The 21856-nt window shown below is 40.9% G+C and overlaps 1 protein-coding gene across 2 annotated transcripts in view; it reads left to right on the forward strand.

Annotated features, from left to right (window-relative positions):
- Positions 1-21856, forward strand: part of ccdc146 (coiled-coil domain containing 146) — a 125010-nt gene that overhangs the window by 77568 nt on the left and 25586 nt on the right. For both annotated transcript variants that reach the window (XM_072241620.1, XM_072241621.1), the window contains 4 exons: positions 5539-5627; positions 7361-7525; positions 12450-12674; positions 16415-16643. In XM_072241620.1, coding sequence (XP_072097721.1) covers positions 5539-5627; positions 7361-7525; positions 12450-12674; positions 16415-16643 — 708 coding nt within the window. The remainder of the gene's footprint in view (positions 1-5538; positions 5628-7360; positions 7526-12449; positions 12675-16414; positions 16644-21856) is intronic.

Consider the following 21856-nt stretch of genomic DNA (forward strand, 5'->3'; position numbering starts at 1 on the left):
TCCTAGATACTCCCAGCAGAGGAAACATCCTCTCCACATCCATCTTATCTAGTCCTTTCAACATTTGGTAGGATTCAATGAGATTCCCATGATTTCTTCTAAATTCCTTTCTTTTCAAATCTTTTTATTGTATATATATATATATATATATATAGGAAAAATAACATGAGTACATCGAAGTAACAACACTTACAATGCCTCAAAAAAAACCCATCATCTTAAAGATTGAAAATAAAATTTTGTGATAACAAAAAAAACCTACTAAGCAGAAAAGTGAGAAAAAAAAAGAGAACCCATTAGGTGTACAACCCCTGAGCCATGCGTCATACAAAAAGCTTCTAAAAATAAACATCAAACTGCCAGCAAGAAAAGAAAATATACTAAAAGAATTTACAATTAGATCGTGGAAAAATTATATCAATTAACTCAAATGATAATAATGATTTCTTCTAAATTCCAATGAGTACAGGTCTAAAGCTGCCAAATGCTCTTCATATATTAACCCCTTTATTCCCATAATAATCCTCGTGAACCTCTTCTGGACTCTCTCCGATGACAATACATCCTTTCTGAGATAAGAGGCCCAAAACTGTTGACAATACTCCAAATATGTTTGGTAGGTCTGTTTACTCAGAAGAGAACAGGCATTTGCTATATTGTCCATCTTTCTGTACATCTCTCTTTTTCCTGTTTCCTCTCTCTCTACCCTTTTTCCCTGCTCCCTTTCATCTGCCTTTCTCTCCCTTTCACTCCCATCCTTCTAATATCCTTTCTTTCATTTCTGCCCATTCTCTCTCCCTATTCACTCCTCTCTACCAATCTCTTTCTCACTTTCCTCCTCATTACTACCCTTCTGTCTTCCCATTGCCCCTCATTTGATTCTCTTCCATCCCCTTTCACCTCTCTCCTCTTCCCCACTTCCCCTCCTATACCCCTATTGTCCTCTCTTTCTGTTTCTCTCCCCCTTAACCTGGGTACTGGGTAAAACTGAGAAGGGCATCTAATATATAATCGGAATTATCCTTTAGACCGGAGATAAAAAATTTAGGCTTCCCCTGCCTAGCATACCACACAGAATTTTGGTCTCTTTATTAAAGGAGTGAGTGTTTTGCAGCTGGCCACACTTCAGTAATGGGCATTTCAGGCAAATCTAGGAGTAGCTGGACAGATGGAGGAGCAATAGTGAAGCATCATTTGGGTTAAAGATGGGGCAGCACGATGAAGTAACTGAAGTGATGAAAGAATATTACCAAGCAGTCAGCCCAAAGTAGGAGCTGTACCAAGGCAGTATCAATCTGATTCTTTTTATATTAGATTTGATTTATTTATTAATCACAGTGAAATGTGTCACTTGCACGAACAACCAACATAGTCTGAGCATGTGCTGGGGCACCCTGCCAGTGTCGCTTCACATCCCTGCGCCAACCTAGTATGCCCACAATGTTCAGCGAACAACGTGCAACCAACATGCAACAGGCAACAATATCGAAACAAATCTCTTTCACAACCCCCACCCACCCACAAAATTGGAACTCCAGGCCACCTCTGCGCATCTAATCTCCAGACCGTGGCCCTGGACTTGCAGATAACTGACCTCTGAACTCACCTTTCAGACTCATTGATCACAAGACTCATAACCTCAGGATTTGCCAACTGTCCTCAGACCTCTAATCCCATGACTCGCTGTCCTCAGACCTCTGACCCTAGGACTTGCCAACCTCAGGGATCACCGACAATGTGCCCTCTAATTTTTAGTAGTCAGTGTGCGCAAAAATCTTTTGTTGTGCAAATTCTTTTCCTGTGACAAAAGTATGTGCACAATGAATGCACACATGACACAGTTTATGTAGGTTTACAAAATATATGACATAAAACTGCACAGAATAACAACAAAATAACGTACATATTTAAGTCCTCTCTCCTGTCTTTGGCATTTAGCCATCCTTTGTAAACTCTATCTAGACTAATAGAACTTCCATCCAATTGATAGCTTTTGATTCTCATTAACATATCCAAATAACATTCACCTAAACGGTTTCTCAGCTTGTTTTTGAGTTGATTCATTAGGCTAAAACCTCGCTCACAGTCCGCACTAGACACTAGAAAGTTTCCCCCAATGTCCATCAACTGTGCATGGTCGCAAAACTGTTCATTTTGAAGTACAAATGCCACCATTTGAGCAAAGTTTGAAATCAGTTTGGATTTAATTTTTTCTTGCATGGAAAATTTGAAATCATTAAACTGTCTAACTATTACAGTATTTTCAGCTAGAAAATCGTGATATTTTAGACATAAGGCATTAACTTGTTCATCGCCAAATGTGAAGTCACAATCTGCAATTGCGGAGAAATCAAAAGCTGACCATTCTTGTACCTCATCTTCAGGAAACCTTTCTAAATGAACACAGAGACTATTTATAAACGTCAACAGCAAACTTGTATCTACTGTGACGTTTTCTTCACGTTGTTGGCTTAGCAAAACTTTAACTTTGTCACTCCACGAAACATTGTCTCCCAGAAACTGCTTTCTTATCTTGTTAATTTTGCCTCACGCAAAATGAAGTGAATCAATTGGTGTCAGGCCACTGTTTTGCAGAATATTGCACAGTGCAGCCAGTTCATCAAAGACATCACTTAAAACCTGTAAAGCTACTTTGTATGTGATGTTTATCAATTACTTGTGACAGTATTTAGCCACAGGGTCATTTGACTGATCTTTTTCAATAAAAACTTAGTGAGCTATCTACAGGATTTGAAACAGACCTTTGTAAACTTTACCATATGAACACTATCTGCCAAAGATGGCTGCTGCCGTGATGCAGCTGTACAAACCAGAACAGGAAAGGTGAGGTGACGTAAATTAGTGACGTGCATTGTGGTATTTGAAAAACCGACTAACTAGTTAACAGAAACATTTAGCTAAAAGATTATTTTCAATAAGTATAATTATTAATTACTACATTATTTTAGGTAACTAACCTTTTGTGTGCATATTAATTTCCTTTGTGCGCTGGTTGAAAAACGTGTGCGCACGCACACGCGCACAGCTTAGAGGGAACATAGATCACTGGCCCTCATTCTTATGGCCCACAGAGTAACTAGCATGGTAGATTAATCAGTGCCTGTCAGAACTGACATATTCTAGGTGACAGAGATTTTTACTGTATTTATATTGGGGGCAGTACAAATGAAGTGACCAGATTGAATTATGGGATTAAAGGATTGTCTTAGTAAGAAAAATTCAGCAAGTTACACATATTTATTGGAATCTTAAAAAGGATTATATTTTTCAAACATGTATGTGTAGATGAACCTGATTAAGTTGAATTCTGAAATGATTAGTTCCATTGTGAGGAAATGTAGAAGTAATGATGTTGGTTCAGTATAAACAGTTGGCCATTTGGGGTAGAGTTGAGAAGGTACAGTTGAAGTCAGAAGTTTACAGACACCTTAGCCAAATATATTTAAACTTGGTTTTTCACAATTCCTGACATTTAATGCTAGAAAACATTCCCTGTCTTAGGTCAGTTAGGATCACTACTTTATTTTAAGAATGTGAAATGTCAGAATAATAGTAGAGAGAATGATTTATTTCAGCTTTTATTTCTTACATCGCTTTCCCAGTGGGTCAAGAGTTTACATACACTTTGTTAGTATTTGGTAGCATTGCCTTTAAATTGTTTAACTTGGGTCAAATGTTTTGGATAGCCTTCCACAAGCTTCTCACAGTAAGTTGCTGGAATTTTGTTCCATTCCTCCAGACAGAACTGGTGTAACTGAGTCAAGTTTGTAGGCCTCCTTGCTCGCACACACTTTGTCAGTTCTGCCCACAAATTTTCTATCAGATTGAGGTCAGAAAATGATGTCAAGTCTGGTTCATCCTTGGGAGCAATTTCCAAACGCCTGAAGGTACCACGTTTATCTGTACAAACAATAGTACGCAAGTATAAGCACCATGGGACCACACAGCCGTCATACCGCTCAGGAAGGAGATGCATTCTGTCTCCTAGAGATGAACGTACTTTGGCGTGAAAAGTGCAAATCAATCCCAGAACAACAGCAAAGGACCTTGTGAAGATGCTGGAGGAAACAGGTAGACAAGTATCTATATCCACAGTAAAATGAGTCCTATATCGACATAACCTGAAAGGCTGCTCAGCAAGGAAGAAGTCACTGCTCCAAAACCGCCATTAAAAAGCCAGACTACAGTTTGTAAGTGCACATGGGGACAAAGCTCTTACTTTTTGGAGAAACGTCCTCTGGTCTGATGAAACAAAAATTGAACTGTTTGGCCATAATGACCATTGTTATGTTTGGATGGAAAAGGGTGAGGCTTGCAAGCCGAAGAACACCATCCCAACCGTGAAGCATGGGGGTGGCAGCATCATGTTGTGGGGGTGCTTTGCTGCAGGAGGGACTGGTGCACTTCACAAAATAGATGGCATCATGAGGAAGGAAAATTATGTGGATATATAATCATCTCAAGACAGCAGCCAGGAAGTTTAAGCTCGGTCGCAAATGGATCTTACAAATGGACAATGACTCCAAGCATATCTCCAAAGTTGTGGCAAAATTGCTTAAGGACAACAAAGTCAAGGTATTGAAGTGGCCATCACAAAGCCCTGACCTCAATCCGATGGAAAATTTGTGGGCAGAACTGACAAAGCGTGTGCGAGCAAGGAGGCCTACAAACCTGACTCAGTTACTCCAGTTCTGTCTGGAGGAATGGAACAAAATTCCAGAAACTTACTGTGAGAAACTTGTGGAAAGCTACCCAAAACATTTGACTCAAGTTAAACAATTTAAAGGCAATGCTACCAAATACTAACAAAGTGTATGTAAACTTCTCACCTACTGGGAAAGACTGAAATAAATCATTCTCTCTACTATTATTCTGATGTTTCACATTCTTAAAATAAAGTAGTGATCCTAACTGACCTAAGACAGGGAATGTTTTCTAGGAATAAGTGTCAAGAATTGTGAAAAACTGAGTTTAAATGTATTTGGCTAAGGTGTATGTAAACTTCTGACTTCAACTGTATACTAGTTGTGTCTCGCCAAAAAAGGTTCTTTAGAAATCTCTACCCAAGAGTTGTAGAAGTTGTGTCATTGAATATATTCAAGGCCAACACAGATAGCTGGAACTGGTTTGCTTGGAAGGGTTTTCTAATACAAGAGGGTATAAGTTTAACATGAGAAGAAGTTGTTTCAAAGGAGAATTGATGGGCAAATCTTTCACAGAGGATTGTTATACGGAATGAGCTACCAGAGGATGTGGTAGAAACAGGGACAGTAACAACACTTTAAGAGGCACCAGGACATGTAATTGAATGAGCAGAAATATGGAATTAATGTGAGCAAATGGGATTAGTGTAGATAGACATGATGATCAACACAGCAACACTGAGCAGAAGGGCCTGTTTCTGTGCTGTACAACCCTATGAATTATAACCTGGGAAACATTTGAGAAACAACTTAGAGGATTTTGTACTGCTATTTGTTCACAGGATTGATGTTCTTTATATTGATTTTAAAACAGCACAAACGTGATCGAACTATAGAAGAGCTGAAAGCAGAGAAACTGAGTTTACATGATTCCAAGAAGAAGCATAAGCAACTGCTGATTAGGTAAGAATGCTGATTATATTTTTTGGTTTTTTTTCTATTTATCTTTCTTCTTTTCTCAAAATCTTGTACTTGCTTTACAACAGAAGACTTTGATAAGTATTATGTTAATGCAGCAATAAAATCAACAGAGCTGGTAATCCAGATACCCAGAGACCTGACCATTGATTCTGCCATGCCAGTTGTGAAGTTTAAATTCAGTTAGTAATCTGAAATTAGAACAGCTATTCTTGTAACAGTAACTACAAATACTGTTGGACTTCTATAAAAAGCCACCTGATTCAATAATACCTTTCCAGAGAGGAAACTTACTGTCCTCACTCAGTACGGCCTATGTGTAGCATCACACGTGATTGACTCTCTTCCAGCCACGGGGTAGTATTGCTACTGAATGAATGGTGCCGGGATTGGGGTGACAGGGAGGGTGGTGCAGAGAGTGCTTCCAGGACAGTAAAAGGATCAAGACAGCCTCTGAAGGCCAATGCCTGTAGCAGCATGTGCTTTGTGTATGGAGGCCACGGCAAACCACCAGGGCTACATTCAGTTGTCCTAGCAGGGTGCTGTAAGAACATGAATGGTGGTATGTAAACACCTGAAAATTAGAAAAGGTAATAATGGAGCAAATACCCCTTCCTGATCTATCTACTCTACTGAGTCAGTAAGAAAACCAAAAAAGAAACTGCAGCTAATACTCAGCAGGTCAGGCTGCATCAATGGAGAAAGAAACTGTCAATGTCTTGGGTTGGAGACCCGTGATTAGAACTGAAAAGGAGACAAAAGAAAGGTAAAGCTCCAGGGACAGTGGATTGTCACTTACTGGTCAAACCAGGATGACCAAGGGGATAACCTGTAACAAGATTATCTGGTCAATGAGCAATGGGAGGATTTAGAAAACATATACAAACAAATTTAGACAAAATGCAGAGCAGGAGGACTTTCCCAGCAGGTTAAGCTGGGCATGAGCTCTACTTCCAGAGCAAATAAAGGAAGGAAAGAGGAAAATAAAACAAGCTGAGTTAATAGTAGAAGTGGATGGCTGATATAAACTAAGAAATTAAGCTTAGCTGAAGTTGTGGAAAGCAATATCGAAAAGCTGCAACTGCCAGACAGGAAATGAGGTGCTGTTCCTTAAGCTTGTATTTGGCCTCATTATGGCAGTACAGGAAGCCACAGACCAATGGATCAGAGTGGGATTGTGATGAGGAAATAAAGTGATGGGTAATGGGAATCTCAGAGTCATAGGATGAGGAACTGATGTGGACAGGAACAACAGATCACACCTGCAGACTGAACGTGGGTGTTCTATAAAGCATTTGGTTTCTCCATTACCGAGGAGACCACACTGTGAACACCAGGTGAAGTACACTAGATTTGCATCTCCTGAAAAGACACCTTGGGTCCCTGGATGTTGAAAGGTTAAGTGTTGCATCAACTGCACTTGCAAGGGAAAGTGATGCAAGGAAAGGGGTGGTTCAACCAAATAATCACAAAAAGAATAGTCCCTCTAAAATGAGCTAATTTCTATCTTTTTATTAAAAGTTTATTGAAATAAAATATTGTATTCTAGGCATAACTATAGTTACCATAAAGACTGGAAAAAGTAATAAATAAAAATATGGTAAATTGAATAATACAAAATACAGTAAAGCTCTCTTAATCCAGCATGTTCAGGAGATAATGCTTGTCTTTGACAGTTTAACTGAAGGCAAAATGTTGTGTTCTGTTTTGTATTATAGCTTAAAGAACTTTGTTAAAATATATCAGATCATCAAAAATGAGAGAAACAAGTATGTTAATCTCATTCAAAGTGCAGCACAGGTATCTGCAGAAATGCGAGAAAAGATCAAGATTCTACAGAATGAAACAGAAATTCTCAGGACCAGTACACTGCTCAAAGACAGGTAAATTTAAAGTAGGATCTAAAATTTTAAAAAAACTATTGTATGGTCAAACATATTTCTGTGAAATAGACAAGAATATTCACAATTTTTAAGGCTAAGTGTAAATGGTGTAATTTTTTAAAATTACAATGAATAATTTGTTCCTCTCACATCATATTACCTTGCTTATGAGGTTATGATTTGTACTGTATATAGCCTCAGATATACAGTATATCAGCCCAAAATTAAAATGTGAATTATTTTGTTATTGTTATCACTAAATTACACAGGAATCCTATTCATTGTTCTTCACCAATTTCCTCTTATTTCCTTTCTTTTAAGAGCATAGCATACAGTCAGCATGGCTTGGCAGTGTATTTACTGTATGTATGAAGTCATTAGATTCCTATACTATTTACTGTCTATATCTTTATCATAACAGTTTTCCTCCTTAACTTCAGCATCTGTAATATTTTACTTTCTTTGTGAAGAAAGCTATAAATATTTATCTTGAAACATCCATGTTTAATAGTTGGCATATTCTTTGGATGTTCCTTGCTTTTACTGGCAGCATTTTCTTCATGCATTCCCTTCTTATTTGTCATGGGAAAGTTGACATTGTTGGAAAGGCCATCCCTTGTTACATATTCCTATTTGATCTTCATAATTTCCCAGCAACTAATACAGCAGTAGAAGGGCCTGGACATCCAGCACATCTGCCTGTTATAGAAATGCTCCCTCGACATTTCTTCCTTCAGAGATGAATAATAATTGTACTTAATCTAGCACAGCAAGCATCAGCATGAACTTCCTCATTTTCTTTTTGATTTCACATACAGTATGTATTTTCTACATTTCACATTCTTATTAGTCACACTATTATATCATTCATATTAATTCTTCAATGTTTAGCTGTCAATATCAAGCTTAAACTTTTATCATCCTACCATATTTGCTCCTCAACTTCCAACAGGCTTAATAGGGATGTACTTACTGTGAGCCCTCACCATCTTTGAGCATCTCCCAATGCTCTGATTAAAATTTACCATCAAATAGCTAGTTCTAGTCCACTTCTGTAAATAATAATGGCCTAAAATTTGCTGGATAGGCCCACTATCTGCTATCATTGCTCTCGTGCCTAGTAGATCCACACATTCTTGGTATGAACTTTCAAAAGGCAACTTAAATCTGTGAACCCCCACCTAAGACTTTCTGGCAGGGCCATGTACAAGACCAAATGGCATCAAGTAGCAGTAATGAATCTTACTCTCAGATGTTGCAGATGCTGGAAATCCAAGCAACATACAAAATGCTCGACGAACTCGGCATCTATGGAAAAGAGTAAACAGTTAACATTTTGGGCTGAGACCCTTCATCTGGACTGAAAAGAGATGAGAAGTCAGACCAAGAAGGTGGAGGAGGGGAGGAAAAAGTACAAGGTGGCAGGTGATAAGTGAAACGGGGTGAAGAGGTAAAATAAAGAGCTGGGAAGTTGACTGGTGAAAGAGATAAAGGATTGGAGAAAGAGGAATCTGATAGGAGAGGGTAAAAGACCATGGAAGAAAAGGAAGGGGGAGGAGCACCAGAGGGAGGTGATGGGCAGGTAAGGAGATAAGGTGAGAGAGAGGGAAATGAGAATGGGGGAATGGTGAAGGTGGTGGGATCTTGTTAGAGATGGCAGAAGTTACAGAGAATTATGTGCTGGACGCGGAGACTAGTAGGGTGGTAGGTGAGGACAAGAGGGACCCTATCCCTGGCGGTGTGGCTGGAGAATGGGGTGAGGGCAGACATGCACAAAATGGCATAGATGCTGGTGAGAGCAGCATTGATGGTGAGGGAAGGAAAGCCCCCTTCTTTGAAGAAGGAGGACATCTCATTAGTTCTGGAATGAAAAGCCTCATCCTGAGAGCAGATGTGGTGGAGATGGAGGCATTGAGAGAAGGGGATGGCATTTTTTTAAGTGACAGGGTGGGAAGAGGTATAGTTCAGGTAGCTGTAGGAATCAGTGGGTTTATAAAAGATATCAGTAGATAAACTGTCTCCAAAGATTGAGAAAGGAGAGGGAGGTGTCAGAATGGACCTGGAAAATTTGAGAGCAGGGTGGAAGTTGGAGGCAAAGTTGATGAAGTCAACGAGCTCAGTATGGGCGCTGAGGGGGTGATACCAGTGTAGGCAGGCATTACTGGGACGCAAACAAGTGCCCATGGCTGCTCCTTTGGTTTGAAGGAAGTGGAACAGTTCCATCAGACAGACGAGAGTGGTGGTGGAGGTAGAACAGGTCGGGTCTGTTGTCTAGAAAGAAGCAGAGGAGCTGAAGGAGGAATTATTGAGAGTGAGGAACAGTTCCATCAGACGGAGGAGAGTGGTGGTGGAGGGGAACAGATTGGGTCTGTTTTCTAGAAAGAAGCAGAGAGCTTTACGGCCCTCCTGCTGGGGATTGGAGGTGTATAGGGACTGGATGTCTATGATGAAATAGGAAACTTGAAGTAATTGAAAAGATCCAGAGCATGTGAAGTGTAACCGGTGTAGGTAGGAAGGGACTGAACTGGGGAATAAAACAGAGTCATGGTATGCAGATATACGTAAGTTGGGTGGGGAAGGAACAAGCAGAAACAATGGGTCTACCTGTACAGGCAGGTTTATAGATGTTGGGTAGGATGTAGAAATGGGAGGTGCAGGGTAAGGGAACTGTAAGGTGGGTGGCAGTGGATGAGAGATCTCCAGAGTTAATGGCATGGTGGTCCTTTCTGGGGTTCTACTCAAGGGGTAAGTAAGAGGAGGTGTCCGAGAATTGTCGCCTGGCCTCAGCAAGTCTGTCTGTCTGCCAGACGACTACACCACCCCTCATCAACAGGTTTGATGGCAAGGTTAGGATTAGTGTGGAGAAAGTGAGGAGTGAGGTTAGAATTGGAGAGAGGAGTGGTAAAGTCGTGTCTGTTGATGTCTCGGCAGTTAGCAATGTAAAGACCTAGGGCAGGCAGAAAACCAGAGCAGGGTGTCCAGGAAGAGGAGGAGGGTTGAAGACAGGAGAAAGGATCATTGTTGTGAGCTGGAGCCTCTCTCTATCTGGGTAGCCTCCAACCAGTTATGGCATAAACATTGATTATTCGAACTTGTAGTAATTGCTTCCCTCCCCTTTCACCATTCCCCCATTCCTGTTTCCCTTTCTCACTTATCTCCTTACCTGCCTATCACCTCCCTCTGGTGCTCCTCTTCATTCCCTTTCTTCTATGGTCTTCTACACTCTCCTATCGAATTCCCCATTCTGCAGCACTTTATCTCTTTCACTAATCAACTTCCCAGCTCTTTACTTCACCACTCTGGTTTCACCTATCACCTATCACCTTGAATTTCTTCCTCTGCTCCCCCCACCTTCTTGGACTGACTTATTTTTTTTCCAATCCTGATGAAGGGTCTTGGCCCAAAATGGAGACCGTTTACTCCTTTCCATATGTGCTACCTGGCCTGCTGAGTTCCTCCTGCATTTTATGTGTGTTATCAGGATTAACTAGCTCTCCATGCTGTCATTTTATAAATTATTTTTTAATAAAATAAAGTAAAAAAAATGAAAACACTAAATACATTTAAGTAACACACATAAAAGTTGCTGGTGAACGCAGCAGCCAGGCAGCATCTCTAGGAAGAGGTGCAGTCGACGTTTCAGGCCGAGATCCTTTGTCAGGAAGGGTCTCGGCCTGAAGCGTCGACTGCACCTCTTCCTAGAGATGCTGCCTGGCCTGCTGCGTTCACCAGCAACTTTTATGTGTGTTGCTTGAATTTCTAGCATCTGCAGAATTCCTGTTGTTTACATTTAAGTAAATTCATTTCATTCAAAAAGAGGAGAACTGCCTTAAATCTACTTCACTGCCTTTTTGAAAGGAATTAATGGGTTGAGTGTCTCAATATCATCCCTTCATAGGCAAGCTGCCAGCGGTGTGAATATTCTTGATAAATCCGGCAGTCCTGATTGCCCTTGAGAAATTTCTAGCAGCTACTTCCAGATTTGGAAGATCCTGCATGGCCACCAATGTGGTCAGTTCACACGAGATGTTATGTAAGTGTTCCCCTTCACATCCCCTTTCAGAGGTGGAACAACTGAAACAAGTCTAATTTCAACAGCTGTTAGCATAATGAAGTAATAAATGCCATAAATCTGAGAGAAATTTAAGTGTATTCTGGAATTATTGGAGTTTTATTTGTAAATGATAACGTGAACCTGCAGATGTTGGAAATCCAGAGTAATACACAGAAAATGCTGGAGGAACTTAGCAGGTCAGGCAGCATCTGCGGAAAGGAATAAAGAAGCGAAGTTTCAGATCGAGACTCTTCATTAGTCCTGATGAAGGGTCTCAGTCCGAAACATCAACTCTTTATTCCTTTCCACAGATACTGCCTGACCTGCTGAGTTCCTCCAGTATTTTGTGTGTGTTACTTTTTATTTGTATATGGCACTTTTTGATTATTGATGTATATTTGACATCCAGCCCAGAATTTACAATGATTGTTTAACTTTGGAAGTATAATTACAACTTAGTCTAAGTATCATTCACCTCTTCAATGAGAACATTAACAGTCTCTTCATTGTTTACATATACAATCAGTTCTACTTTACCTTTTGAGAGATTTGCTGAAGCAAACACAAAAGTCACTGCGCAAGTTTGAGGATAAATACAAATATATTGGCCTCTGTAGTGGTGCTATCACATACCTTATTCATGGGCACACCAACATTTACCCATATTGTCATGCAAAAGTTAATTGTGTGATGTAAAATTTTGTGTGTAACAACTAATTTCAAAAGCAGGCAGGCAGGCAGGACTGAATTTTTTTAAACAAATAGAAAATTATATTATTTAGCAAGCTTAACTGTTCTTATAGACGTTAGGTGTGAGTTAAAATAGAATGATTTATTAATTTCTGTAACTTAATCTGATTTCCATCACAGTCAACTGCAAAAATATAAGCTAAAACATTCAAACAGCTACGTCATTCGGGACAGCCTGAGGAGGGCAATTTGCAAAATAGACCAAGTGCTTCGAGAAATGGGAGAAAAGAGACAGGGTCAGAAAATAAAACTTGCCAAACTGAGTAGTCTGATTAACCAGGCTGAAGAGGAAATGATAAAGCTACGAAAAAGATATGAGTCTGTTGTTCGGAATCGTAATGAGAGGTAATTTGTCAAATTACTTGTCAACTTTATATGGTTATGGATATTTTAATGGTTTTCTTTAAGAACAGTAAGAAAAGAGAGGAAATATTGTTGACTGGAAAATATGATATGAAATATGACTCTTACTTATTGGTTGGACCCTGCCAGGAAATCAGACGTTTTTGTTAAATTATCACCAGGAGGAAGTATGATGTCTGATGCAAGGTAAAATTGTAAATTCTTAAAAGAAAAGACATAAGATTAATAAGAAAAGAGCCACAGATATATGTCAAAGAGGAAGTTATGTAGAAACATACTACTTACTATATTTCTCAAAACCCAAACTTCCTTCCCCTTTCTCATGAATTCCTATTTTCTATTATCATATTTACTGTTCGTGATTGAACAAGTATCAAGTGGATTATACATCAATCTACTTTTCCCCCAAAATATCTTGCATATCTTTATATTACAAACCTCACAATTCCATTATATGACATGATGTACCAAAAAAATCTGGATAATGGGTATGAGTTTTTTTCCCCATCATTTAAAAAGTATTCCAATCTTAGATGTTATGGTTTTCATCCTCTCTATTTGCATTTTAAGTTGATGATTGGGCTCAAGAGTAGCAGATAGAGTTTAACCTAGACATCTGTTGGGTGGTGTATCAGTGAGGTTAGGAAATACATTATAAATGGTAAAGTCTTGGGGAGTATTGAGGAGCAGTGGAAACTTAGAGCATAAGTCCATAGATCCTTTAAGGTGGCAGTGTGGGTACACAACATAGTAGTAAGGTATCAGGACATTGAATAGAGAAGTAGGAAGGTTATGCTCAATCTTTATAAAATCTTAGTCAGACCTCAGCTGGAGCAGTTTGTGTATTTCTGGGCCTAGGATGGAACAATTTAGAGACTGGAAAAGCTGGGATCAAGCAGATAAGATTAAGTGGAAACATCATTTAGGAATGTAAAATTATGATGGACACAGATAGGACAGATCACATATCCAGGTGGATAAACTAGAGCTTATATCTGTTTAGAGTAAGAGAAAAGAGATTTAGAGGAGGATTTTCATCATTCACAGATCGATAAGCCGTGGAATACACTGCCTGAGAGAGTAATTGAAGCTGGGTAGCTGACAGGATTTAAGCAGTACTTTGATGTTTAGTTGTTTAGGAATAGGAGCTATGGACCAAGTGCAATGGAGAGGGTTCATAGGAGGTTCACAAAAATGATTCCAGGATTGAATGGCTTGTCACATGAAAAGTGTTTGATGGCTCTAGGCCTGTATTCACTAGGATTCAGAAGAATAAGGGGTGCCCTCATTGAAACCTATCGAACAGTGAAAGGCCTTGATACAGTGGATGCTTCCTGTGGTGGGTAAGTGTAAGACCAGAGGACACAGCCTCAGAGAGGTGTATCCTTTTAGAACAGAGATGAGGAGGAATTTCTTTAGCTAGGGAGTGGTGAATCTGTGGAATTCATTGCCACAGGCAGCTGTGAAGGCTAAGTCTTTATGTATATTTTAGGCAGAGGCTGATAAGATTCTTCATTGGTCAGGGTATGAAGGGATATGGAGAGAAGACAGGAGATAGGGGCGGAGAGGAAAAGTGGACCAGCCATGATGAACAACAGGAATTCTGCAGATGCTGGAAATTCAAGCAACACACATAAAAGTTGCTGGTGAACGCAGCAGGCCAGGCAGCATCTCTAGGAAGAGGTGCAGTCGACGTTTCAGGCCGAGACCCTTCGTCAGGACTAACTGAAGGAAGAGTGAGTAAGGGATTTGAAAGTTGGAGTGGGAGGGGGAGATCCAAAATGATAGAAGAAGACAGGAGGGGGAGGGATGGAGCCAAGAGCTGGACAGGTGATAGGCAAAAGGGAAACGAGAGGATCATGGGACAGGAGGTCCGGGAAGAAAGACATGGGGTGGGGGGGACCCAGAGGATGGGCAAGGGGTATATTCAGAGGGACAGAGGGAGAAAAAGAAGAGTGAGAGAAAGAATGTGTGTATAAAAATAAGTAACAGATGGGGTACGAGGGGGAGGGGGGGCATTAGCGGAAGTTAGAGAAGTCGATGTTCATGCCATCAGGTTGGAGGCTACCCAGATGGAATATAAGGTGTTGTTCCTCCAACCTGAGTGTGGCTTCACTGTGATAGCGAGCCTGAGTCAAAGTGTGGTCGAAAAGTTGAAGAGCCGAAGAAATTACAGATGGGGAGCAGTGAGAGATGAAGCCACACTCAGGTTGGAGGAACAACACCTTACATTCTGTCTGGGTAGCCTCCAACCTGATGGCATGAACATCGACTTCTCTAACTTCCGCTAATGCCCCACCTCCCCCTCGTACCCCATCTGTTACTTATTTTTATACACACATTCTTTCTCTCACTCTCCTTTTTCTCCCTCTGTCCCTCTGAATATACCCCTTTCGCATCCTCTGGGTCCCCTCCCCCTTGCCTTTCTTCCCGGACCTCCTGTCCCATGATCCTCTCTTATCCCTTTTGCCTATCACCTGTCCAGCTCTTGGCTCCATCTCTCCCCCTGCTGTCTTCTCCTATCATTTTGGATCTCCCCCTCCCCTCCAACTTTCAAATCCCTTACTCACTCTTCCTTCAGTTAGTCCTGACGAAGGGTCTTGGCCTGAAACGTCAACTGCACCTCTTCCTAGAGATGCTGCCTGGCCTGCTGCGTTCACCAGCAACTTTTATGTGTCCAGCCATGATGAAATGTTGAGCAGACTCGATGGACCAAATGGCCTAATTCTGCTTCTATATGTTATGGTCTATGGATTTAATGTGGAACAGTGCTCAAAGCTTAATGTGGATGAGTTGGGCTGAATAGCCTGTGTCCATACTGTAGGATTCTATGATGAAGGAGTTCAGATCTATAGCGATGGGCCTGAAACATCAAAATCCCACACCAGATGAAGAAAACAAAAAGAATTAAGTGTTTAACAAAACTTAAGCTGAAAAATGTAAATTATCCAGTTGTAACATTTCCCATCACAGCTCTTTAACTGCATTCAAATGAATAGAGCTAGTTATTGAATGTAATCTAATCTCAGAGAGATTTCCTGGACGTATTCCCAAATTAAGTTATGGGAAATGGATGCAACTCTACATTCTGTTGTCGGGATCTGTGAGTCATTTTAATATCAGAGCACAACTGGGCAATCAATAGTGAAGAGCTGGACTTCCTTCTAGTGTACATCCATGCAGGGAAACTGAAGTTGGTGGTACTTATGCAGAGAGGTCACAGCAGTTCTCATGGAGGTAGTCAAAAATCACAACCATACTTAGACTACCCAAAAGAATGATGCCAGTGGATCAAGGTAGCAATAAATGAGTATAATTTTAAAATATCATTCTTGAGCAAGCCAGAAGAGATCAGGTATTTCTAAATGGTATATTTTATTTCTTCAGTGTTTATCAAACTGCACAAATGAGAGATGGAAGCTAAAAAACAAAAAAAAAACTATTGCAATGTAACATGCAAAAAATGCTGAAGGAGCTCAGCAGGTCAGTCAGCATCTGTGGAGGTGAATAAACAGTCAACATTTTGAGCTGAGACTCTTCATCAGGACTGGAAAGGTAGGGGGGAAAGCCAGAATAAGAAGGTGGGGGGTGGGGGGAGTGTACAAGCTAGCAGGTGATAGGTGAGGTCAGGTGAGGGGGAAAGTAGGTGGGTGGGGAGGAGGGGGGTGAAGTGAGATTGCAATGTACAATATACTGCAATGTATGCCTTTTGTTGTTTACAGAGGAATACAGTTGATTGAACGGGAGGAAGAGGTTTGTGTTTTCTATGAGAAGTTAAGCATTCAGGACTCCTTGATTAGTAATGGAGATAAGGAATTACATAGTATTGAGGAGGAAATAGAATTTTTGAAAATTCAACTGGCAGAAGAAACAAGAAAGATTCAAAAGTTTCGCCGAGATGTACCATGTAAACAGGAAGTGGAGGAAAACTTGGCTACATTACATAAAGAGGTGAGAAAAGGACAAATTAGGAATACACTTATTTAAGAATATGGATAACCAAATGTGAATGATAAATTAGACTTCAAAACTTTGGAAAGACTGTTGGCAAAGTACAAAATGAGTGACTAGTAATAAACACTCACAATACGCTGGAGGAACTCAGCAGGTCAGTCAGCATCAGTCGAAAAGATTAATCGACGTTTCGGGCCAAAACCCTTTGTCAGGACTGAAGGAAGAACTTTGGGGAGGGTTTGAAGAATGCTGGTAGTTGAAAAAAACGGTAATTTGAAAAACAAAGGGGTGGGGGAGGGGAAGCAGGGAGGTGATTGGCAGGAGAACAATGCGAAGTAGTAGAAGGAGGCAGAACTATGAGGGAGGTGATGTGAAATAGGGATAGAGGAAGGGAGAGGGAGGGAATTACTGGAAGTTGGAGAGTTCTATGTTCATACCAAGGGGCTGGAGACTACCTAGACAGTATATGAGGTGTTGCTCCTCCAACCTGAATTTAGCCTCATCATGGCAGTAGAGGAGGCCATATACGGACATATCTGAATGGGAATGGGAAGCAGAGTTGAAGTGGGTGGCTACCGGGAGATCCTGTCTGCTGTGGCAGATGGAGTGGAGGTGCTCGACGAAGCGGTCCCCCAATCTGTGTCAGGTTTCACCGATGTAGAGGAGGCCGCACCAGGAGCACTGGATGCAATAGATGACCTCAACAGAAGTGTTGCCTCACCTGGAAGGACTGTTTGGGGCCCTGAATGGTGGCAAGAGAGGAGGTGTAGGGACAGGTGTAGCACTTACGCTTACAGGGATAAGTGCCGGGTGGGAGATCCGTGGGGATGGACGTGCAGATAAGTGAGTCGCGGAGGGATCGATCCCTGCGGAAAACGGAGAGGGGTGGAGAGGGAAAGATGTGCTTAGTGGTGGGGTCCTGTAAGTGCTACACCTGTCCCTACACCTCCCCCCTTGCCACCATTCAGGGCCCCAAACGGTCCTTCCAGGTGAGGCAACACTTCACTTGCGAATCTGTAGGGGTCACCTATTGCATCCGGTGCTCCCGGTGAGGCCTCCTCTACATCAGTGAAACCCGACGCAGATTGGGGGACTGCTTCGTCGAGCACCTCCGCTCCATCTGCCAAAACAGACAGGATCTCCCGGTAGCCACCCACTTCAACTCTGCTTCCCATTCCCATTCCGATATGTCCATACATGGCCTCCTCTACTGCCATGATGAGGCTAAACTCAGGTTGGAGGAGCAACACCTCATATATCGTCTAGGTAGTCTCCAGCCCCTTGGTATGAACATAGAATTCTCCAACTTCCAGTAATTCCCTCCCCCTCCCTTCCTCTATCCCTATATCACATCACTTCCCTCATAGTTCCACCTCCTTCTACTACTTCGCATTGTTCTCCTGCCAATCACCTCTGTGCTTCCCTCCCCCACCCCTTTGTCTTTCAAATTACTGTTTTTTTCAACTACCAGCATTCTTCAAACCTTCCCCAAAGTTCTTCCTTCAGTCCTGACGAAGGGTTTCAGCCCGAAACGTCGACTAATCTTTTCAACTGATGCTGACTGATCTGCTGAGTTCCTCCAGCGCATTGTGAGTGTTCCTTTGACAACAGCATCTGCAGATTATTTTGTGTTTACAACTAGTAATAAAATTGTCAGATAGAAAATACATTAAAAAGAGGAAAAGTAAACAGAAAGGCAGTAAAACACAATAAGCAACAGGGTTATCAAAATGTCTATTCTGCATATTTCAATGTTATTCTGCTGCATTGAGACATTTTTCAGAGCATATGAATACATAGAATAAAACTGTGGGGTGACCATCACTCAGAGAAAACTCAAACTTTGATTCAGTAGCATTGGTTCATAGCAGACCTGTTTTCTGCTTAACTTTTGTCACCACTATGTTCATCTCTTCTCACCAACAATCAAATGATGGACTAGTCTTCCAATGCATTTTCTATCCTATACCAAAGCACTTCATTGCCAATGTTGACGTTGAACTCTAGTTATTGAAGTGGTGCAAGCAAAGGTATACTGTAGATTTCCAGACAGCAACAAAGGACATTTCAGCCCATTGAGTTTATTGCAGGTTAAAGGACAATCCTTTTCTCCTACTAATTAATTTTCTCTATAACTTATTCCTCTCACAATCTCATTGGTCTCACCTCCCCCTCTCCCAAGATTCTACCCTCCACATTTCAGACAGTTTACGGTGGCCAATCAACCAAATCCATACATCTTTGAAATGTGAGAAGAAACTATGTATCTCGGGGAAATACCTTCACAGAAAGTATATGTGATGGCATCAAGGGTCAGAATTAAATCCTGTACATTGGAGCTGTCAGGCAGCAGCTCTGCTAACTGCACTCAGCTGCTATGCAAAAAACAGTGAGATTAGGTGAGTTTTTAAAAAAAAAATGTTTAGTTAAGTGTTGTGATTAGAAATCAGAAGACTGTATCTCAATTGTGACTAAGTGGTTGATATCAAAGACCCAATCATCCCACCCCGTTAAAGTAGGTTCTAGGATTTCACATTACAAACCATATAGTAAGGTCCTGGATTAGATTCGCTGGCATTAGCTAATTGTAAGACAGTAGACAATAGACAATAGGTGCAGGAGTAGGCCATTCGGCCCTTCGAGCCAGCACCGCCATTCACTGTGATCATGACTGATCATCCACAATCAGTACCCTGTAACTGCCTTCTCCCCGTATCCCTTGACTCCGCTATCTTTAAGAGCTCTATCTAACTATTTCCTGAAAGAATCTGGAGAATTGGCCTCCACTGCCTTCTGAGGCAGAGCATTCCACAGATCCACAACCCTCTGTTTGAAAAAGTTTTTCCTCAACCCCTTATTCTTAAACTGTGGCCTCTGGTTCTGGACTCACCCAATATCGGGAATATGTTTCCTGCCTCTAGCGTGTCCAATCCCTTAATAATCTTATATGTTTCAATCAGGTCCTCTCTCATCCTTCTAAATTCCAGTGTATACAAGCCCAGTCGCTCCAATCTTTCAACATATGACATTCCCGCCATCCCAGGAATTTACCCAGTGAACCTACGCTGCACTCCCTCAATAGCAACAATGTCCTTCCTCAAATTCGGAGTCCAAAACTGCACACAATACTCCAGATGTGGTCACACCAGGGCCTTGTACAACTGCAGAAGGACCTCTTTGCTCCTATACTCAACTCCCCTTGTTATGAAGGCCAACATGCCACGAGCTTTCTTCACTGCCTGCTGTATCTGTATGCTTACTTTCAGTGACTGATGAACAAGGACACCCAGATCTCGTTGTACTTCCCCTTTTCCTAACTTGACACCATTCAGATAGTAATCTGCCTTCCTGTTCTTGCCACCAAAGTGGATAACCTCACATTTATCCACATTAAACTGCATCTGCCATGCATCTGCCTACTCACCCAACCTGTCCAAGTCACCCTGCATTCTCATAACATCCTCCTCACATTTCACACTGTCACCCAGCTTTGTGTCATCTGCAAATTTGCTAATGTTACTTTTAATCCCTTCATCTAAATCATTAATGTATATTGTAAATACCTGCGGTCTCAGCACCGAGCCTTGCGGTACCCCACTAGTCACTGCCTGCCATTCTGAAAAGGACCCATTAATCCCTACTCTTTGTTTCCTGTCTGCCAACCAATTTTCTATCCACATCAGTACCCTACCCCCAATACCATGTGCTCTAATTTTGCCCACTAACCTCCTATGTGGGACCTTATCAAAGGCTTTCTGAAAGTCCAGGTACACTACATCCACTGGCTTTCCCATGTCCATTTTCATAGTTACATCCTCAAAAAATTCCAGAAGATTAGTCAAGCATGATTTCCCCTTCGTAAATCCATGCTGACTTGGACCTATCCTGCTACTGCTATCCAAATATGCCACTATTTCATCTTTTATAATTGATTCCAGCATCTTCCCCACCACTGATGTCAGACTAACTGGTCTATAATTGCCTGTTTTCCCTCTCCCTCCTTTCTTAAAAAGTGGGATAACATTAGCTACTCTCCAATCCGCAGGAACTGATCCTGAATCTATAGAACATTGGAAAATGATTACCAATGCGTCCACGATTTCTAGAGCCACCTCCTTAAGTACCCTGGGATGCAGACCATCAGGCCCTGGAGATTTATCAGCCTTCAGACCCATCAGTTTACCTAACACCATTTTCTGTCTAATGTGAATTTCCTTCAGTTCCTCCAAAGACATGGCATTCGTCGCTACAATTTGGAGGTCCATTATACGGCTTCATACAAATGTTTCTAGAATCAATAAAATGCAATATATAAATAACTGCTATTGTACTTTTAATTGTATAGATTTTAATTTTAGAGGATGAAACATGAACAGATATTAGATTATCTTACAGATGCCAGTGCATTACCTTACCTGTGCTGGTCCGGCCACTAATCTTATGACTAGACTGCCTATCATGGGTAAAAATTAACACTCATTTCCATAGTGCAGCATGAATTAGAGAATAGTATTGCACACCACGGAATGACACTTTGAACCAAATCTCTAATTATATTTGACATTTTCTTTTGCCCTTTCTGCTACAGTATGATTTTGTTGTTCCATTGACCTTATTGTTTTCTCTCTGTGTGTGTCTGTGACCACTTGAGAGTTGGCAGAGTTATAATATAGGAAAGAAAATGTGTAAAGCTTGCCAGGTTAATTTTGAAAGCTGAAATATATCAGCATAAATTCAAAATAAATAATTCTCAGATTGATAAGAATCTGAACAGCTTTCCTTAAAGAAATTTGCCAAATTGTGACATTTTCATATTGGTTTGAAATGGAACAGATTAATTCATTTGTCAATTATTGTTTACACTTAGACTTTCTTCTCTTTTGCCAAAATTCCAATGGGAGGCTGGACAATTTAAATCCGTCTTTGCAAAATTGTTGAATCACAAGCAGTTGTTGATCTCTTAGTGAAAGTCCATGCATTGACTGTCAAATTGATCTTTTATCTTCATTGTGCCTGGCTCTTTCCAATTAATTAACAATGACATCTCCTTGTCTATAGCAAATAACTACAACATGCAGGTTACCAATACCCCATATTGCTAGTCATTCACATTCTCCATTGTCTTCAATAGCCAATGTAAGAAATCTTGGGGATTTTGAACTGTAGCTGGCTTTCCTAACTTTCCTAACACATGAAACAAAAGTAGAAAT

This window comes from Mobula birostris, chromosome 23 (assembly GCF_030028105.1).
Source record: "Mobula birostris isolate sMobBir1 chromosome 23, sMobBir1.hap1, whole genome shotgun sequence".
NCBI classification, from domain to species: Eukaryota; Metazoa; Chordata; class Chondrichthyes; order Myliobatiformes; family Myliobatidae; genus Mobula; species Mobula birostris.